Raw genomic sequence first — 27103 nt, 5'->3', positions numbered from 1 at the left:
TCATAGCAACGAAGGAGGCCTAGGTCTGAAGCGGGGCCGCTGGTGGGGAAAGAGAGAGCCGAATTTCTCATAAGGGAGCATAAGGGCCTGTCTTCTACTCCCCCACAACTCTGAGTCACACGCACACTATGTTCCCCCAAGTTTTGAAATATGACAATGAGAAACAGCGTCCCTTCCCCAACCTGGGAATTTGGACTATAACTCCCATCGGCTAGCACGGCCGACGGGCTGATTGGACGGCGCTGGACTGGTGGGGCGGTGGTAGCGCTGGCGGGGCCTGATGGGAGTTGTAGGCTGAGAAAGGTAGATGGACGTTAGGTGCTGTTATTGTTAACATTACACCACCTTTCAGGATATTAATCCCACGAAGGTGGCTCCCAGGTATTATACTATTATTGTTGTTGCTATTCTACCATCTCCACTAATACCGATCCATAGTATTATAGGATTGCAGAGGTGCAAGTGTACCGAGGGTCATCTAGTCCAACCTCCTGCAATGCAGGAATCTCTGCCATCGTAGGAATTGCCGAATGGGGGTCCACCTCTATTTGATCGGCGAGTCAGAAAATATAAAATCCCACATGAAACTGCTGAATCAGCAAGAAAGTGAACGTGACTTTTCCTGAATCTTGATTAATTTTTTGTGGGTCAAAACCACAGGAGCTACAATATATGCTTCAGATCCATAATCATGGCTTTCAAGAGTGTATCTCCAATAATAAAACCACATTTCTACAAAGTGGAAAACGAAGGGTACAAATTTATTTATTTCAATATTGATTACATTTCTATCCCAACTTTTCCTTCAAGGAGCTCAAGGCAGCATACATTATTCTCACCATTCTCTCTCCTTTTTTTTTTTTTTAAAAAAATGCTTTTTGTTAAGTTTTTATTTCAAATACACCAACAAAATACACAGATATTTCAAATCTTTTTACATCTGTCTTATTTTACACTCCGTGGAGCAGTTGACTTCCCTCCTTCCCTTCTGCAGGTTTTCTTATTCCAATCTAATCCACAGTTCCTTAGTAGTAACTAAGCCATGACATAAGTTTTATTTCAGTACTGCTAACGTCTTCAAGTTTCTACAGTTCTCACTTATATAGACCATAAATTTACTCCATTCTTTTTGGTACCTTGTTTCCTCCTGACTAAAAATCCTATGGGTCAGTTTTGCTAATTCCGCATATTCAACCATCTTTGTCTGCCACTCCTTCACAGTTGGTAATTCCGGTGTTTTCCATTTCTGGGCTATCAGAACTCTGGCATATTCTCACCATTCTCATTTTGCCCTCACAACAACACTGTGTGGGGTAGGTTAGGTTGAGAGGCAGTGACTGACTCCCAAGGTGGGGCTCCGTAAACACGGCCAAGTAGCAGGATTTGAAACTTGGTCTCTCCCAGGTCACATTTTTTAGGTTAGGTCACATTTTTTCAGTAAAAAAAGAATAGCACCAAAGTTCTGTATCTTAAACTAGCATCAGTGTCAGGATGCATATTTATTTCTTTTACTATTTGCCTGAATTTTGCTCCATTTATGCAACATTTTAAAAATTTCCTGTTTTTAAACCAATAGTCAGGCTAGTCTATTGGTTTAATAGAGTGTTTGTTGTGGGGGAGGAAGGGAAAGGAGAATGTTACCCGCTTTGAGACTCCTTCGGGTAGTGATAAAGTGGGATATCAAATCTAAACTCCTCCTCTTCTTCTTAAAATCAATATTGGTTTTTAAACCAATAGTCAGGGGGCACTGTTATACAGTGGTTCCGCTCCTTCCTCCTGGGCTGTGTTCAGAAAGTGGTGGTGGGGGATAAGTGTTCAGGCCCCCGGGCTCTCACTTGTGGGGTGTCTCAGGGTTCTGTCCTCTCCCCCATGCTTTTTAACATCTATATGAAACCGCTGGGAGAGATCCTCAGGGGGTTTGGGCTGGGTGTTTATCAGTATGCAGATGATACCCAGCTCTACATCTCTTTCAGCTCAAAACCAGTGAAGGTGGTGAAGATCCTGTGTGTCCGGAGGCGGTTGGAGGATGCATGGCGGCTAACAGATTGAGGTTGAATCCTGACAAGACAGAAGTACTGTTTTTGGGGAACAGGAGGCAGGCAGGTGTGGAGGACTCCCTGGTTCTGAATGCGGTAACTGTGCTCCTGAAGGACCAGGTGCACAGCCTGGGAGTCATTTTGGACTCAGCTATCTATGGAGGTGCAGGTCAATTCTGTGTCCAGGGCAGCTGTTTATCAGCTCCATCTGGTACGCAGGCTGAGACCCTACCTGCCCACAGACTGTCTCGCCAGAGTGGTGCATGCTCTAGTTATCTCTCGCTTGGACTACTACAATGCGCTCTATGTGGGGCTACCTTTGAAAGTGACCCGGAAACTACAACTAATCCAGAATGCGGCAGCTAGACTGGTGACTGGGAGTGGCCGCCGAGACCACATAACATCGGTCTTGAAAGACCTGCATTGGCTCCCAGTACATTTCCGAGCACAATTCAAAGTGTTGGTGCAGACCTTTAAAGCCCTAAACGGCCTCGGTCCAGTATATCTGAAGGAACGTCTCTACCCGGACACTGAGGTCCAGCGCCGAGGGCCTTCTGGCGGTTCCCTCGCTGTGAGAAGCCAAGTTACAGGGAACCAGGCAGAGGGCCTTTTCGGTAGTGGCACCCGCCCGGTGGAACGCCCTCCCACCAGATGTCAAAGAGAAAAACAACTACCAGACTTTTAGAAGACATCTGGAGGCAGCCCTGTTTAGGCTTTTAATGTTTAATAGACTATTGTATTTTAATATTTTGTTGGAAGCCACCCAGAGTGGCTGGAGAAACCCAGCCAGATGGGCGGGGTATAAAAAATAAATTCTGGCCTTGACCCACCGAAAGCCCCCAGAGCCTCCTTTTGTGCATATTTTTATGAATTTGTGGGGTGCCCGGAGTCTCCTGATTGCCAGACAATGTGTTTAGCATGGGTAAAATACAGGCCAAACAAATCTTCCTGCGTCCAGGCCAGCATGAGTTCTTAAGCAAATAAAGACAGTGTGATGACTATCAACAAGGCAAAAACTCTCTGCTGGAGGCAGAAGGGTAGAGCCTGGATTGAGAGATAGTAAGAGACAAAAAAGGCAGAGTTTCAGGGGGGAGGGGTGGAATTGGAGTGGGCGGTGATGTAAGCTGAAGGAAAGTTAGTTAACATTTGGAAAGCAGTTTGTCAGCTAGAGAAAGCGGGGTCAGAGCGCAATTGTGGGCTGGCAGTTTTGGACCCAACATTGCAGCCGACAAGAGAGTGAGAACCTGTTTTGAGTGTAATGCTTTGAACCCCTCCATAGTATGCTCAGGTTGCATATACAGTGGTACCTCTGGTTACATACGCTTCAGGTTACATACACTTCAGGTTACAGACTCTGCTAACCCAAAAATAGTACCTCGGGTTAAGAAATTTGCTTCAGGATGAGAACAGAAATCGTGCTCTGGCGGCGCGGCGGCAGCAGGATGCCCCTTTAGCTAAAGTGGTGCTTCAGGTTAAGAACAGTTTCAGGTTAAGAACGGACCTCCGGAATGAATTAAGTACGTAACCAGAGGTACCACTGCATATGTAAGTAAACTATAAACATGCAATCTCCTGTTTTGTGTGCTTTCACAGTACGTGAACATGCATGCATAGACCAGTTTTGGATCCAGAAGAGAGCACAGCGGATCAGGGTGGGCTTATGTGCGCTCTGCCAGCACACATGATGACCCAGAAAGTAGTCCCCAAGCAAAATGGGGGTTGCTTACATCATAAAGACACCACTGTCTTTGCTGTGCCTCATTTCACAGGACACACGAGCCTGGGATAAATCCCTGTAACCCCTGGAATCTTGCACAGCTGTGGAGATTGGGGTGGTGTGTAACAATATGATGGGAATGATCTGTCAAATCTCTGTTATATTGTAAGAAGAGAGATATGTTTAATACTTCTAAGCAGAAAGCTTCCATTCCAGTTAAGAGGCATAGATTGTTTTCCACACATTTGTCTAATCCTTGTTAAAGCCCATCAATCCTAGTCATTTATCTCCACTAATGCAGAACCATAGAATAGTAGAGGTGGAAGAGACCCCAAGGATCATCTAGTCCCTCCAGTCCAGGAATCATAGCTCAACAATTTTACAGATGCCCATCTAACCTCTGCTTAAAAAGCCACAAGCAATTAATTAATTGGGGGTTGAATGGCTTTCTGCCCTAAGATTTGTCAGGAGAGATGGGTGTTTGTTCTTTCCTTTCCTCTTTCTTGCATTTCAGCCGAAACATGGAATTTGGTTTGAGGAGAAGAATTCAACAATAGGATGATCTTGGCTGCCTTTTAAAAATTTATGATTACTGCATTGCAGGGAGTTGGACTAGATGACCCTTGGGATCAATCCCAACTCTACATTTCTATTATTCTAAACCTCCTCCACGGAGATCCCAGGGACTACATTTTACATGCGAATCTTCTGCTAAATACTTGATGTAACCCTTAAGGAATTAAAACACTTTCACTGCGTCCTTTACAAAAAAAGTCATCTTTGATTTACCTGTTTTACATCCTGTGTTCTCTGTACCTCTGTGTTTCCCTGTCCTACCTCACCTATTTATTTTTTTCCAAAGAGGAAGCAGGATCAGGATTTGTTCACTGCCTCACCCCTCCTCCTAGTTAGCTGTCCTGGAGCCTGAACGTGGTCAAAAGCTCAACTCCAGAGTTCATTGCTTTGCAAACCCCGCCAGACCGAAGTCTGAGAAAGGTTGCAAAAGGGTGTCCGGGTGTCTGAGATCGCCATGAAGACTCTCATTGCTGCATATTTCCAAAACCAGAGTGGTAAGGAAAAAGCCAGCATAAGATTTAAAGCTATAGCAAATATGTCTACCAAAAAGGTCCCTTTTAAAAAATCATTGGGTGATGTGTGTTTTCATGGTAATTGTGCAACAGCTGGCTGTTTCCTGAGCAACACATTTTGATTTGGGGGCACAAAATGTGTCTCAAGGGTTTTAGGAATGTCTGTGGATAGAATCTGGTGATCTGGGATTGATCCCAGGGAAGATTGAAGTGTATTTCTAACCAGTTTAACAAAAATACAATTGCATTAAAAAAGAAATCAGATGACAACCTTTACATATTGTAGAGATGCTGTGGATGTTATTTATCTTGATTTCAGGAAACCATCTATTCTGTCTTGCAAGCAGATGGCTTCTTGATGAGCATATGTCCATTCAGTGCCACAGCACCTTGCAGATGAATGAAAGGGACTAGTGTAAGGGTCTGCACTTAGGCTGGAATAATCAGATGCACATCCATAGGATGGGGGACACCAGACTTGAAAGTACAAAAATGATTTTGTAGACCACAAACTGAACAAAAATAAGCTGGTGCTATTCTAGGCTGTATCAACAAAAGTCTAGTGTCCAGATCAAGGGAAGTCATAATACTTCTTTATTCCGCCTTGGTCAGACCCCACCTGGAGCACTGTGTCCAGTTCTGGGTGCCACCATTTAAGAGAAATATTGACAAGGTGGAACATGTGCAGAGGAGGGTGTCCAAAATGATAAAAAGTCTGGAAACCCAACCTTGTGAGGAATGAGTGAAGGAGTTGGGCATGTTTAGCTTGGAGAAGAGGAGACTAAGAAGTGATATGTGAGTCAACCTCAGATATTGAAAGGGTTGCCCCACAGAAGACGGAGCAAGCGTGTTTTCTGCTGCCCTGGGGGGGGGGGGTTTAGACCTGAAATGATGGATTCAAATGACAAGAAAGGAGATTCCAACTAAACATCGAGAAGAACTTTCTGACGGTAAGAGCTGTTTGATCATGGAATGAACTTCGTTGGGAGGTGGTGGACTCTCCTTCCTAGGAGGTTTTAAAGCAGATGTTGGTTTTATGTATGGATGCTTTACTTGAGATTCCTGCAATGCAGGGGATTGGACTAGAATACCCTTGGGATCTCTTCGAACTCTACAATTCCAGGATTCTATGATCCCTCCCTCCCACCCTGTTTAGCTCCTGAGTTTTTAAGTTAAGTACTTTTCTCTAAGAGGGGATTGGTTGGCAACCTCCTTCATTATTTTAGTCCATATTGGGCTGTGACATCTGTGGCAGTGGTTAATGTTTCACCATATTTTAGCCATGAGGAAATAAAATGCCGATGTGGGAGTCTCGTGGCCAAGAGGCGGGAAAGACCTTGACCAAAGACTTTCCTTATCAGTCACAGTAGGACAGGATGGGCTCTGAGAGACCAGATGGGCTAAAATTCTGCAAACTTCCCTCTCCTGCAGGTAGGATGTGGGGAAGCGGGGATGGGACCTTCAGCAAGTCACAACTTGGCCATGCTTGTGAGATGGAATAAGAGGTTTTTTTTAGAGTTGGAAGGGACCATCAAGAGTTATCTAGTCCACCCCCTGCAATGCAGGAATCTCAGCTAAAGCATCCATGACAGATGCCCATCCAATCTCTGTTGAAAAATCTCCAATAAAGGAGAGTCCATCACTTTCCAAGGGAGTCCAACAGCTCTTACCGTCAGAAAGTTATTCTTGATGTTTAGTTGGAATTTCCTTTCTTGTAACTTGAATCCATTGGTTTGGGTCCTGCCTTTCAGAGTACGAGAAAACAAGTTTGCTCCATCCTCCATGTGACAGCCCTTTAGATATTTGAAGATGGCTATCATATCTCCTCTCTGTCTCCTCTTTTCCAGGCTAAACATGCCAACTCCATTAACTGTTCTTCATAAGGCTTGGTTTCCAGACCCTTGATCATATTGGCTGTCCACCTATTCACATGTTTCAGCTTGTCAATATCCTTCTTAAATTGTGGTGTCCAGAATTGGACACAGTATTCCAGGTGTGGTCTGACCAAGGCAGAATAGAGCAAGACTATTACCATATTGGCCCGAATATAAGCCACCCCCAAATATAAGCAGGACCTTAAAAATTGGAGGAGAAAAAAGAAAAAATCCACAAAGATAAGCAACTCCCTTCCTTGCTCCTTCTGGAGAGGATGGGGCACTACGCATGGGGCAGGCACTGCTTCACCACGCTCCTGGCGCTGTTTGCCCTGCGCTCCTGGCTGCATACCGTAAAGTTGCGAATATAAGCCACACTTTAACTTTTCACGGTTGGAATTTGGGGGAAAAGTGAGGCTTATATTCAGGCCAATGCAGTACTTCCCTTGATCTGGACCCTAGTCTTCCATTAATGCAGGCTAGTATGGCATTAGCTTTCTTCGCTGCTAGATCACACAGTTGCCTCATGTTAAGCTTTCGAGGGAGTCCATTCCACTGTCAAATGGCTTTTACTGTCAGAGCTGGACTCTTCTTCTTTGCAGCTGGAATCCATCAGTTCGGGTCCTATTCCCTGGAGCAGCAGAAAACAAGCACGCTCCATTCAACCTTCCAGTAACCCACTTCATAGTGTTACCAGAAATCAAAGCTTAAATGACCAGAGCTTTTAACACCTTTTGAAAACAGGCATTAAAATCTCTTACTGATAAGGGAGACCACATCTGAAAATTTCCAGATCTTATTGCAAGAAAACTCAGGAGTGCATTGGACTCCTGAGGGAGCAGGTCTAAGCAGGTTGAAAAACACCCGGCAATATCTGGGACTCAGAACCATACCAGTTAGTGATGTTCAGATTCTCTTGGCAAGATTGATGATGCCACATGAGGCCTCCCAGTCTCTGGGCTCCCAGATACCTTGGCGCTACCTCTCACTTTCTGACTGGACACCCCCTTGCCTGGGCTCAAGAACTTCTGCTACTTGGGGGCAGAACTGGGCTTCTGCCTCGTCACCTGAGCCAGCTGCCTAGGTTCAGGTTTCTCAGAACCTCCCTTGCTCATTCTGGGCACCCCCTTTCTGTCCTCAACCTGGCTCAAGCCTAGCAGAAGCTCCAGTGCTTTGATGCTTTGCTCCTGCTCCATGACCACTTAGATGGGATCAGATCCTGGACCCAGCCCTAACCTGTGGCCAACCTTGTTCATCTGCAGCTCTGAGTCAGAGTACTTGGCTCAGTAGAGTCAAGGTGGGGATGCTCAAATGATACTTGGTTTCTGCAGCCATATGGCCTTTGCATCGGTCCTGGGCAATGCAGGGAGTGCATATTTATTGAGCAGGCCAGGGAGAGTTTGGACATCCTGGATCCGCTTCCCATATGCTCTGTGAAATTCTGGACTGGAGCATTCTTTGGGGAGGTTGTGAAGGTCCTTTTCTTTCCAAAGCTGGAGGCTTGTGGTCTGCTGAGCATTCCAGAGCCTGGGAGCTGCTCCCAAGTCCTTGTCTCCTGTGGACTTTTCATTAGCACTCTTTTTTTCAAGGAATCAACCCCCTGGCTCCCTCCAGTGCATTAGCCATTGAGGGGCATCCTTGAATCAAATTTCAGTCTCCAAAACTCCAGGAGAGTAAGAGCTGTTCAACAGCATAACTGACTCTCTCAGATATTGGTGGACTCTCTTCCACTGGAACTTTTAAAACAGAGGTTGGCTTGCCATCTGTCAGTGACTCTGTGATGTCTGTGTGGACCAGATGACAATTTTGAGCACTTCCAACCCTATAATTCTGTGATATGAGGCTATCAAAATATCCATGTGAATCTCTCTCTCTCTTTTATATATATATAATTTTTATTAGTTTTTTTAACATATCATTTTCAACAGTAATTAAACATACTTTTACATCTTATTCAAATTTTTGACTTCCATCAATCTTGTCTGAAAATTTTCCATTCTAATCTCTCAGTATGCATTTCTTATCTTCCCTATTACATTTCAAACTCATAACCAATATCTCTATCTTTTTCTACTTTGTAACACTTCGTATATTTCTCCTTACAAAACTTCTTGTAGTCCTACTAGCGTAATTTGTTGATTACAGTTGCTCTTCAAATAATTCATATACAGTGGTGCCCCGCAAGATGAATGCCTCGCAAGACGGAAAACTCGCTAGACAAAAGAGTTTTCCGTTTTAGAGGTGCTTCGCTAGACGAATTTCCTATGCTTCACAAGACGACAATGTCTTGCGAGTTCCTGCGGTTCCCCCCCCTTTTTCTAAGCCGCTAAGCCGCTTATCAGCTGAGAATCACAGAACGGATTCTTTTCGTCTTGCGAGGCACCACTGTACTTCTTCCAATCTTCTGTAAATCTCTGGTCCCGCAGGTTTCGAATCCTTCCTGTCATTTTGTCCAATTCTGCGTAGTCCATTAATTTCGTCTGCCATTCTTCTTTCATCGGAATTTCTTCTTGTTTCCATTTCTGGGCTAACAATACTCTTGCCGCAGTTGTTGCATATAAAAACAATTTAACATCTTGCCTATTAATGTCCTGACCTATAATACCAAGTAAAAATGCTTCTGGTTTTTTAAAAAATGTATATTTCAACATCTTTTTCATCTCATTATATATCATTTCCCAGAAGTTCTTTACTTTTTTACATTCCCACTACATATGATAAAATGTTCCTTCTTTTTCTTTACATTTCCAACATTTATTATTTGTCTTATAAGGTAAAGCTAAAGGGACCCCTGACCGTTAGGTCCAGTTGTGGCCGACTCTGGGGTTGCGGCGCTCATCTCGCTTTATTGGCCGAGGGAGCCGGCGTACAGCTTCCAGGTCATGTGGCCAGCATGACTAAGCCGCTTCTAGCGAACCAGAGCAGCACACGGAAACGCCATTTACCTTCCCGCTGGAGCGGTACCTATTTATCTACTTGCACTTTGATGTGCTTTCGAACTGCTAGGCTGGCAGGAGCAGGGACCAAGCGATGGAAGCTCACCCCGTCGCGGGGATTCGAACCGCCAACCTTCTGATCGGCAAGTCCTAGGCTCTGTGGTTTAACCCACAGCACCACCCACGTCTTATACATTTTAGCTAATTTCACTGGTGTAATATACCAGCTATATATCATTTTCATCATGTTCTCTTTCAAAGCATTACAGGCTGTAGATTTTATCCTTTCATTCCACAACCTTTCCCATTCTTCAAGCTGTATATTATATCCAAAGTATTTTGCCCAATGTATCATTACCGATTTCACTTCCTCATCTTTCAAATGCCATTCCAAGAGTATTTTATACATTTTAGGCATTGCTTTACATTCATTGTTTAATATTTCTATTTCAAATTTTGATTTTTTATCATCAAATCCTTTTTCCTTTAAATCCTCTTTATATATTTCATTGACTTGGCGATAGTGCAACCAATCCTTTACATATTCATATGGTTTCATATTCCATTTATTTCCTCCCCCCCCAACAATTTCTCATAGGTAACCCAATTTTTACTCATATTTATCTTTTTCACACTCATAGCTTCTAATGGAGATAACCACCACGGTGTTTTACGTTCTAATAAGTTTTTATACCTGTCCCATACTTCATATAAAGATCTTCGAAATATGTGATTACCAAATCCTTTATGGATTTTTGTTTTATTATACCATAGATATGCGTGCCAACCAAATCTATTGTCATAACCTTCCAAATCCAACAAATCTGTATTTCTTAACAACATCCATTCCTTTAACCAACAGAGGCATACTGCTTCATAGTACAACTTCAAGTCTGGCAGGGCGAAGCCCCTCTTTCTTTAACATCTGTTAACAACTTATATTGTATTCTCAGTTTCTTCCCCTGCCAGACATATCTTGAAATTGCTTTTTGCCATTCTTTAAAAATTGCTGCCCCCTTGATTATAGGAATTGATTGAAATAAAAATAACATCTTTGGTAGCACATTCATTTTTATAGTTGAAATCCTTCCCCAAAATGATAATTTCATTCTTCCCCATATTTCCATGTCTCTCTTAATTCCATTCCACACCGGTGTATAGTTATTTTGAAACAAATCTATGTTCATTGTGGTTAACCAAATTCCTAAATACTTAACCTTTTTAACTACTTCTATACCAATTTCCTGCTGCAACATATCAACAAAGTCTTGTTTCACATTTTTAACTAATATTTTAGTTTTGCTTTTGTTTAATTTAAAACCTGCTACTTGTCCAAATTGTTCTATTTCTTTAATAACTTCTTTGGCATTATTTAATGGTTCTTCTATAGTTAGTACCAAGTCATCTGCAAAGGCTTTCACTTTATGTTCTTTCCGGCCAACTGAAATTCCTTTTATTTATCCATGTGAATATCTCAAAGGGGAGTTCATCACTGTCGTGAGTGTTTGAGGGTGTCCTTTTTTACTCCTGGCATTTTGTACGAATCTGAGGTATTGTTTTCTGTGCCTTGGTTGATCTGAGCCCTTAGGTCATCAACAGGGAGAAGATATTGAATTGTGCCACTTTCACGAGTATAACTGCTCAAAAACTATGACATCATTTAGTTTTCCTCTGCTTAGGACAGAAGCTTAGTCAGTGCCATTCTCCTTCCATTTGTGTGTGTGTGTGTGTGTGTGTGTGTGTGTGTGTGTGTGTGTGTCAAAATAGCACCTGGTACCATTTTCTGATGGAGGTATAGTTAATTGGATATGCATAGGAACATTCCTTTTTGGAGGCAGGAGGTGTCGTTTCCTTTCTTTTGTTGTTGATATACCTTTTCTCATGCTTTGCAGTCTAGAAGTTTCCACTTTCCACTTTTCTCACCTCGCAGATAATCAGCCTAAACAGTTATGGCTTCCCCCAAGACACCCTCTCACCAGAGGATCCTGGGAGCTGTAGTTTGTCCAGAGTTCTGAGTGTTGCTATAGGAGGCCTTTATCCTCGTCCCAAAGCTATAATTCCCTGGAATGAGGAATTGTCTGTTAAATCACTCTGGGAATGGCGTGCCTCAGCCCTTCTCTGCAGTTGCCATTTTCTTATATAAATCAAGCTGGATATGTGCAATTCTGTGGAAGTGGTTTGTTTTTTTAAGGCATTCGCAAAATATATTGGTGCGAAGACTCACATCTGAAGCATTTACAGTTCACCCAATTCATTCCAATGTTTTACAAAAAAGATCTGCACCTTTGTTTTACTGGTCGGATTATTCACTGGGATTCTGCAAAGAATGATACCCCCTCCCTCAAATCACCAAGGGGCAAAGATAAATACTCTACTTGTTTTAATTGGCTCCCCTAATTGTTGTATTGATTGAGATAGATGAAAACTCTACTTAGCCTTAGAACCAGAAATGCAATCTTATGGTAAGGTTAGTATATTATAATACACGATCAATGTTGTTCATTTTTAGGAAGCATTAGAGCTTCAATATCATAATCCTTCCATGGGATGATACATATAATATCTTCAACCCACGATCCTCAGAGTCTTTCAACTTTTCCCCCTTGCACTTCCCCTTAGGCTTAAAACTGTAGGATAAAGCACAATATCAGAACTGGGTCCCTGATGCCATGCAAGCTTAACAACAGTTCCCTGCTTAATCTACAATTCTACAATTGTATGATTCATTCAATTCATAGATGGCACCTGGCTTTTACTAGGAAATTCAAGTACCTATAGCCCTTTCAGCTCTACAACTCTAATTTTTTAAAGCAATTTCTGCATTATAGGGGGTTAAACTAGATGACCTTCCAACTCTACAATTCTGTAATTCTATGATCCTTTATGCAAAGCAAATCCTGTTTGCATCTCTGTCATCTGCCCTGACCTTCCTTACTCCTTTATCCTCCTGCCAACTGTCTGAACAAATATCAGTTCATATCATGCCACTAGTTCTGGCTGCCAGAGTTGGACACCACCCTCCCACCCACCATCCCAAGGGCAGGTGGCGGGCCAGGGTGAACTTATTCTTGGGTCGCCAACCCTTTTCTTCATCATTGTTTTCACACTGCTGGGATGTGGCAATACAAGAATCTAGGGAAAGAGTCAACACTTAGGCACGAATAAGCAGATGTACAATTATGGGGTGTGGGAACACCTGGCTTGAAAAGAATTTGAGAGTCTCGGTAGACTTCAGGCTTAACATGAAGCAACAGTGTGACATAGCAAATCCCCCATGTAAATCTAGGTGGCATCAACATAAGATGTGTGTCTAAATTAAAGGAACTCTATTCTGCAATGGGCAGCCCTCACTGGCAGTCATGTGTCCAGCTCTGGGCACCACAATTTAAGAAGAATATTGACAAGCTAGAAAGTATGCAGAGGAGGGCAACCAAGAAAATAAAGGGTCTAGAAACCAAGCATTAGGATGAACGGTTGAGGGAGTTTAGGTTATTTAGCCTAGAAAAGAGGAGACTGAGAGGATATATGAAAGGGCTTTTTTTCAGATGGAACTCAGTTCCAGCCACTCTCAGGTGGGTATCAAATGTTGCCCTTCTAAGAGTACAAGGGAGGTGTTCATGGTGAATTCCGGCACCACTTTTTCTAGTAAAATAGCACTGATGATAGCCATTTTCAAATACCTTAAGTGATACACTGAGAAAGATGGCGCAAGCTTGTTTTCTGGTGCTTCAGAAGGTAGGACCCAAACCAATGAAGGAGACCTGAACAACAAGAAAGGAGATTCCATTGGGTATGATTTTCTGATGGTAAGAGCCATTTGACAGTGGAACAGATGACTATGGAAGGTGGTGGACTCCATTAGATTTTTTAAAACCAGAGTCTGAATGCTCGTTTATCAGAGATTCCTTAGCTGTGATTCCTGCATTGCAGGCATTGAACTAGATAACCCTTGGGGACCCCTTCCAACTCTACAGTTATATGATTCTTCGGGGCAGACCCTATTAGAGTGTATGCTTAGTTCTGTAGATGGGCAATCATTGTACGACTATTCCTTCCCTTGAGCTGGGCACAAGAACTCCATCGTTGCAGCCGAGATTTGCATGAGCTATTTTTGCTGCTGCATCACACCGTTGACTCACCTTAAGCTTGTGGTCTACTAAGACCCCTGAGATCCTTTTCGCATTGAAATGCCAGGTGTCTCTGTTTGCTGAAATGCCATGCTTAAGCAGCATACGTGTTACTGGCTAGCTGGCTGGCTGCTGATGCACACAGAAATGCCAGGTGTCTCTGTTTGCTGAAATGCCATGCTTAAGCAGCATACGTGTTACTGGCTGGCTGGCTGGCTGGCTGCCTTCCTAGGTAAAGAGGGGTGATTCTGCCCATGACCTTTCCTGCCCTTTGTCCTGCATGCTCCTGTTGTCTGTATGTCACTGGATGGCGCAACCTGCTTTTCTCAAGGGTGGAATCCACCAGATGTTTCTGGGGATTGGTTCAGTCACTGAGGGCGTCTCCCAATGGTGGGAGGGTGGAGAAAAGCTAAGCAAACAGGTCAGTGCAACCTGGTCTGGGTGTCCTTTTCCTTTCCAGGGATCCATGCCAGCATCCAGGCTGCTCTCCGCGTGCTGCTGGCTGTGCCATGGCCTTCAAAACGAGATTTCTTGGCTGGCCTCCAGCTCCTGTCTGTCCTCCAGTGGATTTTCAGCTTCTTGATGCTGGGTGAGTAGAATGTGACTATTTTTCTGACTGATGGCCAACTTGAGAAAAGGGACAGTGTCATGTGGTGGTTAGAGTTTCGGTCTAGGACCTGGGAGACCAAGGTTTGAATCCCTACTTGGCTACAAAATGCACCGGGTGTGATCATGGGGACCAGTCACTGCCGTCACCTTAACGTACCTCACAGGGCAGTTGTGGGGATTAAATAAGACTTGGACCTGGGAGATCAGACTTTGAATCCCCCCTCAGCCATGAAGTCAATTGGGGAAGTTTGGGGGCCAGCCACTGCTTTTTGGCCTAACCCACCTCACAGGTGGCCCTGTCACGGATGCTTTAGTTGAGATTTAGTTGGACTTCACTAAACAACTCTCAGGGTCCCTTCCAACTGTGCAATTCTGCTAATCAAGACCTGAGAGCCTTAAAGGAGTTAAGCAGGAGTGGGGAATACTGAGGAGACAGTGAAGAAACCGGTTTGCTTTGCATTGGTGACATAGCGATTGTTGGGCACTTTCCTTTCCAATCCTTCCTGGAAAGATATATAAAACAAAAGTTTTCTCTACCTGTGAGTTCCATCATAATTCAGAACAGAGGTTTAAAATACACATTTGCCAGGATAACACAATGGGAAAAGACCTCCAAAGGGATGGCTGATTTGACACATGTTCTTTGGTCAAGCCATCTCTCTGGCCAAACAGTTGTCCTGAGACCACAGAGCCAAAGATCAGCTCATATTATCCTCACAGCAACCCTATAAATTAGGCTGTGCTGAGAGATGGTGACTTACCCAAGGTCACATTCAGAGAGCATTGTGGCTGAGCAGGGGACTAGAACCCGGCTCTCTGGATCTTAGCCCAGCTCTCTAACCATTATACCAGTTTGGCTCTCAAAGGAGCCCTGAGCCATTCAGAGTTCGAAGTAAGTAAGTATACAAATGAATGAATGATTGAATGGAAAAATGAATGAATGAATGAATATTTAAATGTGTAAATGTATGCATGTATGTATTGTTACAAGCCTCTCTGAGCAAAGCAAAATTCCAGGTGTTCCAAGCACTTACCTAGGGTTCAGTTTCCTTGGAATGAGGGGCAGCAGAGACTGTGGTGTCATTTGGCTATATGGTTTATTTACACATATATACAACCTGACCACAAGCATTAACACCTCAGAAAGTCTTGCCTCTTCCTTACTCACAGCCCTGGATTCTAGCAGAAATCAAATATGTCTCTGTGTCTCAGCTGCTGCTTGCAGCCTTCTGTTAGCTAAAGGTCTCACATAACACATGGGATATAAATGCAATAAATAAATTAATAAAGTGGCTTTAACTGAGCTAAATAAGCTATTTTTTTTCTTCTTCTCCCTTAGGGATGGTTTCCCTGATTCTCCTTATCTATCTGGCTTTCACCAGTTTCTGGCCCATTTCTGCTCTCTACCTGGCTTGGCTTATCTATGATTGGAATACTCCTGAGAATGGTGAGTGAAGAAGCATCCTGGTTGTTTAGAGGGATTTTGTTTGAAGGTACAGCTCTTATTTTTTGTGTGTGCATTTGTCTTTGGGCATTTTGTTCTCTTTGAACATTAACTGAGGCTGGCTGCCACAGTAGTACTCTTTGGATCCTGCTTTCACAGGTCCTTGAAATCATAGAATTATGTAGAGTTGGAAGGGACCTCTAGGGTCATGTAGTGACCAGCTGCCTGCAATGTAGGAATCACAGCTGAAGAATCCCTGACAGATGGCTGCCCGACCAGCTGCTTAAAGGACTCCAAGGAAGAAGAGTCCATGGGAGCCCATTCCACTGTTGAATGATTCTTACCCTTAGAAAGTTATTCCTAATGCTTCCATGGTGGAGAATTGCCTCAGCTAATGTTTTCTGTACACTGTGGATGAAAAATTGAATTCTACAATTCTGTGATGAACGACTCGAGAATCACCTTTGTATCTGAGATGTTGGAATGACTATTCCCACTGATAGGAAAAAGGGAAACCAGGTTAGCAGGAGGTTTGTTTCAGCCACATGACTGCAAACACTCTGTGCGTTCCTTGACAGTACTCCCAGCCTAGCCCACAATGTTTGCCCAGCTTTGTCACAAACCCAAAGTCCATCCAACGTCACTCCTCAGAGGTCTAAGTATCACACCTGACAACAAAGAGAGGAATCCCACAAGAGCAGCTCTCTCTTGTGTGGCAGGCTGCAGAACGTGACATTTCTGCAAGAGAAGGGGCAAAGCAAACTTTTGTAGTGGTTCCTGCACCACAGGTGTTTGGACTAGATGACCCTTTCAGATCTCTTCCATCTCTGTGTGATTCTGTGACCCTGTGAACAGGTCCAGGGGCAGGCAGGACTATCTGTGTTTGGTTTCCTTTGGATGACACTCATAAGAACACAAGAAGAGCTTGCTGCATCATGGCAATGACCCTTGCATTCCAGCATTCTTTTCCCACAGTGGCCAACCAGATGCCCCCAAAATGAAGATCTGTTTTCACAGAATCATGGAGAGTTGCAAAGGGCCTCCAGAGGGTCATCTAGTCCAGCCCCCTGCAATGCATCACTGGGCTACTTGGAAAGGCAGGCACATAGCTGTGGTGGACTTTACCTTCATTGACACAACAGTGATTATATATTTACAAATTGGTGGTGGGAGGTATGAAGAATGACCTGAGAGATCGTTTTGCCCTCTTGACTGCTTTGATGCACAGAACTGACACCATTACAGGTGCCCCATAATTCCAGTCCCACATTTTAAAAAAATCAGTCTATTAGTGAGGTAGCTCCTACACTTTGGAACTCCCTGCCTATTGACATCAGGCAGGTGCCTTCCCTGTACCTTTTTCAGTGCCTGCTAAAAACATTTTTGTTTAGGTAAGCCTACCCAGACATGTAGAACATTAATGTATGTTTTAATCTGGTTTTAGCTTATTTCTGATTTTTTTTATTGTTAGAATGCTTTAAATACTTGCTTTCAGCTGTTTTATCCAATGGTTTAATTATTGGGTTCTCTCTGTAAACCGCTTTGAGGATGGCCTGTTTCTTTTAACAATCAAACGGTGCAAATTTTAATGAATAAAGGCCATAAACCATTTGCTTTTTAGGAAGTCCATTCCAGACCAAATTTGAGACACCTGCAGCAGACCCAGATGGAGGGGTCAGTGGCAGCAATTGCTGGACAGCAGACTTGTGTTTCCAATCTACACTGGTTCCTGCCCCCCCCCTTAATTTTTCCTTCTTTTCCTAGAGTCATTCTCATGTTCTATAACTCTTGGCTGCAAGGGCACTCAGAGGCTAGAATAAATCTGTCTTCCCATTTCTGCAGGTGGGAGAAGTTCTATTTGGGTCCGGAACTGGTCCATCTGGAATTACTTCCGAGATTATTTTCCGATTCAGGTAAGCACCAGTGTGTGGTACAAGGGCACTTCTGGGTCCTCCCAGCTGTGGCGAGGCTGCAAGCCATAGAATCATAGAACCATAGACTTGGAAGGGCCCCATGACTCATATAGTCAAACTGCCTGCAACACAGGCATCACAGGTCAAGAATCCCTGACAGGTGGCCTTCCAACCTCTGCTTAAAAACTTCCAGTGAAGAAGAGCCTATCACCTTCTGAGCGAGTCTGTTCCATTGCAAATGGCTGTTACCCTCAGAAGATTATTTAGTCTGAATTATTGTTTATTGCCCTTTGAATCCATCAGGATCCTTCCCTCCAGAGCAGCAGCACACAAGCTGCCTTAGTCTTCCATACAACAGTCCTTTAGATATTTAAAGATGGCTCTCATGTTCCCTCTAATTCTCATTTTCTCTAGGCTAAATATACCCAATTCCCTCAACCATTCCTCATAAGGCTTGGTTTCCAGGCCATCTTGGTTGTCCTCCTCTGCACACCTCCCACCTTCTTCATATTCTCCTTAAACTGAGATGCTCAGAACTGGACACAGGAGTCCAAGTGTGGTCTGACCAAGGCAGAATAAAGTGGTTGCATGACTTCCCTTGATCGGGACACTAGACTTCTGCTGAAGTAGCCTAGAACTGCATTAGCCATTTTTGCTGCTGCATCACACTGTTGACGCATGTTAAGCTTTTGGTGTACTAAGAACACTTGGTTGAGTTTGTCAATATCATTATTTAATATCATTCAGCTGGTGAAGACTCATGACCTGCTCCCCAGCCACAACTACATCATTGGGATCCACCCGCATGGGATCCTCTGTGTTGGAGCTTTCGGCAACCTTGTCACTCGAGCCACCGGCTTCCATGAAAAGTTTCCTGGGATCAAACCCTTCCTGGCCACACTGGCTGGCAACTTCCGATTGCCTGTCTTCAGGGAATACCTAATGAGTGGGGGTGAGTGTCTTCTTCTGTGCTGTCTCCATTGAGATCCTGGAAAAAGGTGACAAGTCGGGTGCTGCAGGGTTCTGTTCTGGGCCCTGTTGTTCAACATATTTGTAAAAATGACTTGGATTAAGGAATTGAGGGGATATTCATCCAATTTGCAGATGTCACCAAACTGGTAGGGGTAGCAAATACTGCAGAAGACAGGATCAGGATTCAGGATGACCTTAACAGATCTGAGGACTGTGCCCAAACTAACAAATTTAATTTCAATAGGGACGAAAGTAAGGATCTAAACCAGAACTTTCCAAAATTTTCGTGTTGGTGACACACTTTTTAGACATGCATCATTTCGCAACACAGTTATTCAGTTTTACTAGCAAATCGGATGTTAAACTAACCCCTTTCCAGCCCCGGGAGGAGTATAGGAAGCCTTCGCGTGACACGCCTACACACTGCAGCTGACACACTAATGTGTCATGACACACAGTTTGGAAAGCTCTGGTCTACACTTAGGCAGGAAGAACCAGCTGCATTAATAAAATTTGGGGGACACCTGGCTAGCCAATAGTACATGAGAAAAGGATCTAGGGATCTTCGTAGACCACAAGCTGAAAATGAGTCAATAGTGTGATGCAGTAGCAAAAAAGCTAATGCTATTCTAGGCTGCATCAACAGAAATCTAGTGTCAAGGTCAAGGGAAGGAATAATACCACTGTATTCTGCCTTGGGCAGACCACAACTGGAATACTGTGTCCAGTTTAGGGCAGAATGATATTGACACGCTGGAATGCATGCAGAGAGAGGTAACCAAGATGATAAAAGGTCTGGAAACCAAGCCTTGTCAGGAACAGGTGAGGGAGTTGGGGATGCTTAGCTTGGAGAAGAGGAGACCTAGAGGTGACATGAGAGTCATCTTCAAATATCTAAAGGGTTGCCCAATTGAAGACGTAGCAAGCTTGTTTTCTGCTGCTTCAGAGTGTGGGATGAACCTATGGATTCAGGTTACATGAAAGGAGATACAGTGGTGCCTCGCAAGACGAAAAGAATCCGTTCTGTGATTCTCTTCGTCTAGCGGTTTTTTCGTCTTGCTAAGCGAGACCATTGACGGATTAGCGGATTAGCGCTATTAGCGCTATTAGTGGCTTTTAGCGGCTTATCTGCTGATCGGATCAGCTGATAAGCGGCTTAGCGGCTTAGAAAGGGGGGGGGAGGAAAAAAAACCAGCAGGAACTCGCAAGACATTGTCGTCTTGCGAAGCAAGCCCTTAGGAAATTCGTTTTGCGAAGCACCTCCAAAACGGAAAACTCTTTCGTCTAGCGAGTTTTCCGTCTTGCGAGGCATTCGTCTTGTGGGGCACCACTGTATCAGGAATAATTTTCTGACAGTAAGAGCTGTTCAACAGTGGAATGGACTCCCCTGAAAAGTGATGGACTCTCCTTCCTTGGAGGTTTTTATCAGAGGTTGGAGGGACATCTGTCATGGATGCTTTAGTTGTGATTCTTGCATTGCATGGAATCGGACTACATGACTCTTGATGGTCCCTTCCAGCCCTGCAATTCTATGATTTGATTCCCTGTGCAGATGTCTCTTTATTATATCGTCAGCCCTTTAGGTCTAAAAAGCTGAAGAAATGATTTGGACATGCAACAGCCCTGCAAGTTGGTGGGGATTACAACTTCTAACTCTCTTCTGATTCTCTGGCCCTTTAGGTCTCTTCCCTGTGACCCGTAAGGCAATAGAATACCTCATATCCCGGAATGGGACTGGGAATGCTGTAGCGATTGTAGTTGGTGGTGCAGCAGAGGCCCTCTCCTGTCGGCCAGGAGTGACAACACTGATCCTGAGTGAGCGCAAGGGGTTTGTTCGGATGGCGCTCCGACATGGGTGCGTACCACCAGTTGAACATTGAATTCCTTTCCTAGCTGACAGGTGGCAGAGAGTCCCCAGGAGGGCCAGAGACTTAAGATGCCAATGGCATTTGAAGAGCCCTTCAGATGAATCAGAAGAAAGGTACCACACTGGCCAACCAGTGGCCCCTGGTTTGGACTAGGCAACCCGTTACGTTCCTTCCAACTCTACAATTCTGTTTCTATGAAACTCTGGCAGCAATATTCAGCAGCACGTGTATTTTGATTCTGGAGGGTCAAGGAAGCTATCATGGTTGTTGTAGTTGTGGGTAGCTCCTGCACAGAATCATAGGAGGGTCTCCTAAGGGACATTTAGCCCAACTCCTTGAAATGCAAGAGTTACAGTTGCAAGAATTCCTGGCAGACAGCCAGGGCCGAATTTAGGTTTGATGAGGCCCTAAGCTACTGAAAGTAATGGGGCTCTTTATATGTCCAGCTGTCCTTTGTCAACAACAAATTGTCCCTGTTGTTTTTTGTTGTTGAATATATTCTATATGGTAATTTATGAACCTAATAAGTCCATACACAACACAAACACTATTGCTGTATGTATCACACTGTATGTAGGTTTTATTTTATTTGTTTTTAAACTTATATTTTGAAAATGTACATCCAGGTTTTTTTTTTCCTTTTAAGTTTTTGGGGGGCCCTCGAGAGTGGGGGCCTAAGCTAAAGCTTGTTTAGCTTATACATAAATCTGGCACTGAAGACAGCAATCCAACCTCTGTATAAAAGGTTCTAAGGAAGGAGAGTCCACCACCTTCCAAGGGAGTCCGTCCCACTGTTGAATGACTCTCACCACCAGAAGGTTCTTCCCAATGCTGAGTCGGAATCTTCTTTCTTGTCATTTGAACCCATTGGTTCAGGTCCTCCCCTCTAGAGCCGCCGAAAACAAGCTTGCTCCATCTTCGATATTTGAAGATGGCTATCATGGCACCTCTTTATCATCTCCAGGCTAAACATCCCCAACTCCCTCCATCATTCCTCACAAGGCTTGGTTTCCAGACCCTTGCTGCAAATAACAGGTACCTGGTTGGTCACTGTGAGAAGAGGATGCTGGACTTATATGGACCACTGGCCTGATCCAGCAGTGCTCTTCCGGAACCTTCAGGCCCAGAGGCAGTCTGTTTTGATTCCTTATGGCATTTGGCTACTGTGCCCATTCTGTTCTCAAAGTGGCATTTGGTCACTTGTGAAAACAGGATGCTGGACTTAGATGGGCCCCATTTGGCCTGATCTAGCAGCCACACTCTTTTCATCTTCTTGTGTTTTAAATTTCTGAGGGGAGCTCTTTATTCCTGGGGCAGGGGGCTCTTGATCATAGAATCATAGAACTGTAGAGTTGGAAGGGAGCTTAAGAGTCAACTAGTTTACCCCCTTGCTGTTTAAGAATCACAATCTCGTGTTTTCTCATGATTTATTTTTGTTGTTTTTTTAAATGTATTTTTTAAAAAGATTTTCTTAGTTTACAAAAGTATATGCAATCTCTCTCTCTCTCTCTTCCCCCCCTCCAAGTAACATTTTTACAGATCAGTTTCATTTGTTGAGACATTTAGAAAAAGAAGGGGAAAGGGGGTGAAGGTTGGGTCAGGTGGTGATGTTTCTATTATACTTAATATATGTGGGGTTTTGTGTCAGCGTCGCTTGTGCAGGTTCTGTGCTGTTCACTTGTGTTCCTTTGGTGGTGAGAGAGGTTGGGGTGGGCCTAGGGTATGGTTGTTCATTTGTGGTTGGCTGTGGTGATCTTCGTTTTCATGTGTGAGTGGGTGGGTGTTTTGTATCAGGTTAGCCATATTGATTTGTATGCTGTTGGTGGATTTTTGTCGTTGTCTTGTTGGGCTGTGTATGTGATTGTTTTCAGGTGGTTTCTGTCTTAACATCCCTCCATGCTTTCTTTCCTCCAGGGCCCATCTGGTTCCTGCTTTCTCCTTTGGAGAGAATGACCTTTTCCAGCAGGTTCTCTTCAAGGAGGGGAGCTGGATGCGGAGAATCCAGGACAGATTCAGAAAGATCCTGGGCTTCTCCCCCTGCTTTTTTTATGGAAGGGGATTCTCCTCTGTCCGTTCCTGGGGACTCCTTCCTTTCCCCAGACCAGTCACCACTGTCAGTGAGTATTTCCTGACCCCAGAGGCATAGCGTGGGGGGATGGGACCATGGGCGCCCTGGCCCCAGGGGCAATTTTGAGAGGGGTCGCAAACAGGAGCCCCCACAGCAGGCTTCTTCATAATAGCCTGGCTCCACACCAGAAGGAACACCGCCTTGGCTGCAGAAATTGTGCCTGGTGCAGTTCTGCCTCCCCCCCCCCCCAGTCAGGCTTGATCTGGGGGAGGAAAGCAGACAAGTGGATGGCAGAGCTGCAAAACCTCCTCACCCTCCTCGGCCATGGCACACCTCACGCCCAACAGCAGCAGCTCTGCCGCTGGGTCACTTCTGACCTGGCAGTGGAGAGCATCCCACCTTAGCCGTGGTGAGGTGCGCCCGGCACATTCGTCGCCGGGTCAGGCCCGACCCAGTGGCAGAGAGCAGGGGGAGAGTTGGCAGTCGCTTCCCCACCCCTCTCCTAACCCTGAACTGTGGCTCATGGAGGGGGCCCGCCACGCTCCGCTCAGGGGGCATGCCCCACCTGACTGCCCCGCGCAGCATGGGCATATGCTCCACCGCTGCCTGACCCTCCCATACCCACATACGGAATAGCTGTAGCTCACTGCATTATGGCTCACTGTAGTCTGTAGTCTCTCACTGCATCATGGGTTTTGTAATCTGAAATCTCTCATTGCATCATGGGGTTCATAGTTTGTATATCATTGGGGAAAGGCTGTAACTCAGTGGTAGAGCATCTGCTCTGCATGCAGAAGGTCCCGGGTTCAATCTCTGCCAGCATGTCTAGATAAGACTGGGAAACAGTCCCCTTGCCTGAAACCATGCAGAGCTTCTGCCAGTCAGTGTAGGCAATACTGAGCTTAATGGACCAAGGGCCTGATTTGGTCTAAGGTGGTTTCCTATGTAGTATTATTATTAACCATTTTATTTCTATACGATTTTATATTTATAAAGAAAAAAAATTCTAAAAGCGGTTCACAACACATTAAAACATAAAATAAAACAATGCAGAATAAAACTTTACTTAAGGAAGTAATATATTAAATTATACATTCAAACCAATGTAATTAATAGGAAATGAAAATATAATCTTAAACATTACAAAGATGTCAGCTATGGAATGCACATTTAACTCAGCACAGTTAAGAGAAAAAATTCAAAAGAAAACATTACTAAAGGAAGTCAAATATAAAATGCACATTTAAAATAGCATAATTAAAGAAAGAGTAACATATGTACCCTGAGGGGTCCACATCATCTCACCTTGGTCTTGCCCGTGAGTTGAACTAGATTACCTTGGGTGGATCTCCCCAGCCCTACACTTCTACTATTCTATGAGGTCCTCCTCCTTTTTTGTCCTTCTGCACATGTTCAGCCTCTCCTTTCTTCTTCCCTCCTTAGTTGGAGAGCCCCTGATGGTGCCCAGGATGGAGAACCCAACCTGTGAGATGGTGGATCGCTACCACGCCATGTACATCGATTCTCTCCGCAAGCTCTTTGACGACCACAAAGCCACGTACGGGTTGTCAGAGACGGCCGAGCTTCGGATCCTATGACTGAGATTGGCAACAAGGGGGTGGAGGGAGGAGACAAAGGTGCAGATAGGTTCCTGCCCCTCAGCAAGGGCTCCCTCACCTCTTATACCAGGCCCATGCTTGCCATGCAGAAGTTCCAAGTCCCCCAGCAACATAGCCTTAAAAAAGATTGACTGTTTTGCCCATGGACTCCCTGATTTTCCTATTTGGCCACAGTAAAGAAACTGTGCTAACAGAGGGCAGGAAATTAAGGCAACACCTCTTAACTGCTGCCAGAAATCATTATTTGACAAAAATGGGGGTGGGGAATTGAACACCATCCATGAGAGAATCATATAACCATAACATTGTAGAGTTGGAAAGTACCCTGTTGGGTCATCTAGTCTAATCCTCTGCAATGCAGGAATCACAACTAAATAATCCCTGACAGGTGGATAATGGATAACTAAAATATGGGACATAGTATGCATAATTAAACTTACACAATTGATGAGAACTAGAGAGGGAAGGCAACAAGATAGTGTCTAAAAATGGAGTATTTTTATAATGTTCTGGAGTAATAAGATAAACCCACATGTGTTAGTTGTCACCTTGTGATATTAATTTATTACATTTGATTTTGGAAATCTGTTCCTATGTGCTTAGCTCTGGCTATCCCCTATGTATTTGGCATCTGCCATTATACTTTGTTCCATTTTATTATAAATAAATGTATGTTTTGTTAAAAAAAGGATTGACCAGTCGACGACAAGGAAAAAAACTACTGCCAGCCTGAGTAGATAATACTGAGCCACACGGATCAATGGATTTCTTTATGCAGCGTGTAGATATACTTATTACTCTAACCTAGACATCTTCAAAAGAAGGTTCGACAAATTCATGAAGGAGGAAAGGCTGTACTCTGCCTATATCATCGGAGGCGGTGAAGCTTTTGAATACCAGTTGCTGGAAACCACAGGAGGGGAGAGTGCTCTTGCACTCATATCCTCCTCATAGGTATCCCATGGTGGCCACTGTGAAAACAGGACACAGGACTAGACAGCTGTTGCAGGTCTGAGCTTAGTTTCTTATGATTCCTAAGTGGAACCTCCATGAATGGAGCCAATCTAACATTGAATGGGGCGGGGGAAACAGTCTTCCAGTTTGGAGGTAGTGCTGTGAAACATGTCTCTCATTTCTCTCCGGAGAATTTCAAACTACCAAATTATCAGGCTGCTTGGACAAAGACTCTGGTTATCAGTAAAAAAAACCCTCCTATCATATATTATTTCCTTCTGACAAGGTATAGCCATGAAGAGCTAGAGCTAATGAGGGGTAGCTTCTTCAAGTTCAACTTTCACTATTGGTTGAGTCGAGGAAAATGGCGGAAGAGGACTCGAATACTGATTTAGTGAAAGTGATCCTGTCTCAAATACAAGTTCTGAAGCCAATCCGAAAAGTCTTGGCAGAGCTTAAGAATGATCCGAAGCAGATGCAAGATAGATGGTTCACTATGAAGATCGCTTGAATATCCATGAGACCGTTACTCAAGCTAGCCATAATATTCTGGATAAACAAATTACCTGTTTGGAGTCACAGTTACACTGGAAAAATCAGCTTATAATTGGCTTTGAAAATCCTCCAACTCAAGCAAAATATATGGTGCAGAGCATACATACCCCGCAACATTTTTCTGATGAAAACAGGGACGTCCCATTCCATAATAATTTTACTATTTATTCCCCTACCCATCATACTCAGTTGCCCCAGCCACTCTGGGCGGCTTTCAACATATATAAAAACATAATAAAACATTAAACATTAAAAAAACTTCCCTATACAGGATTGCCTTCAGACAGTTTGGGGGTTGGATAACTCCATACCCTCCAACATTTTTCCAATGAAAATAGGGACACCCCACATACCCTCCAACATTTCTCCAATGAAAAGGAAGGAAGGAAAAGCGGGACAATCCGGGATCAAATCAGGGGTGTCCCTGGAAAATAGGGACACTCGGAGGACCTGGACTATATGGTGGATTTTTTCAAAAAGCTTCTCTCTCTGGGAGTGTACTTCCCAATTGAGATAGAACACGTTATCTTAATTCCTGTAACAAGCCAGAGGACTGCAACTCTTTCCAATATTATGATTGTGCAATTTCTGCATGCCACTGCGAGAGACAAGATTCTACATACATTTTGCCAATCAGTAAAATCTCTTGTGAAATGGAATCAAAATTAGATAGCAATTTATCCTGATTTTAGTCAAGAAATGTCTGAAAAGCACAGACTTTCCACAAAAGCACCAACTCTTGCAAGGTCAGAACAACTCCAATATTTCGTGTGCTTTCCAGCTACATTCTGCATTAACCATGAAGATCAAATTCACAAATTTGTCAGTCCCTCGAATGCAGAGGCCTTTATCTTAATCAAATTTGCAGGTGATCAGACATGATGATTTAAGGAAGAAATGTAAATCTCTGAAGATGTCCTGGAGAGGTTTCATTTTGAATGACTCTGTGTTTTCACTTTCTTTTTTCTTTCTCCTCTCATTTGTTTTCTCATACTGACCCATTCTGATAAAAAGCCTGGGCATACTGTCAATAAAAGAAATTAGCATTTTGCCAGCTTGTATATCAATTTATTCTGATCCTATTTCTTTTCATATAACCACATTTTAAATTAAATATTAGAGGTACTCCTTCCCTAACACCTCAGTTCTTCAGGTGTTGATAGATGGAAAGGCGAATGATCTGAAAATGAATATTATCCCCAGATTAATCTATATTTTGAGAGGAATTCCACTTCATATATCTGGAAAATATTTTCAGAAAACAAATCCTTTCTTTAGAAAATATCTATGGGGTTCTTCACCTCTGAGAATATCTTTACAGAA

At 43.8% G+C, this 27103-nt stretch overlaps 1 protein-coding gene across 2 annotated transcripts; it reads left to right on the top strand.

Annotated features, from left to right (window-relative positions):
• Window positions 1-36: 36 nt before the first annotated feature.
• Window positions 37-26834, top strand: LOC308578447 (diacylglycerol O-acyltransferase 2-like). Of its 2 annotated transcripts, none has more exons than XM_081178843.1 (9): window positions 37-381; window positions 4616-4823; window positions 14239-14367; window positions 15727-15834; window positions 17674-17744; window positions 18492-18696; window positions 20397-20571; window positions 22499-22701; window positions 24096-26834. In XM_081178843.1, the coding sequence occupies exons 2-9, from the start codon at window positions 4784-4786 to the stop codon at window positions 24248-24250; spliced, it is 1086 nt and encodes a 361-aa protein (XP_081034969.1). In that variant the 5' UTR covers window positions 37-381; window positions 4616-4783; the 3' UTR covers window positions 24251-26834. The 2 variants fall into 2 exon arrangements, with proteins under 2 accessions (XP_081034969.1, XP_081034968.1); XM_081178842.1 differs by having other exon boundaries at window positions 3630-4823.
• Window positions 26835-27103: the final 269 nt, after the last annotated feature.

This window comes from Podarcis bocagei (genome assembly GCF_964188305.1).
Source record: "Podarcis bocagei genome assembly, chromosome: Z".
Taxonomy (NCBI): domain Eukaryota; kingdom Metazoa; phylum Chordata; class Lepidosauria; order Squamata; family Lacertidae; genus Podarcis; species Podarcis bocagei.
This window is presented reverse-complemented; position numbering and strand designations above follow the sequence as displayed.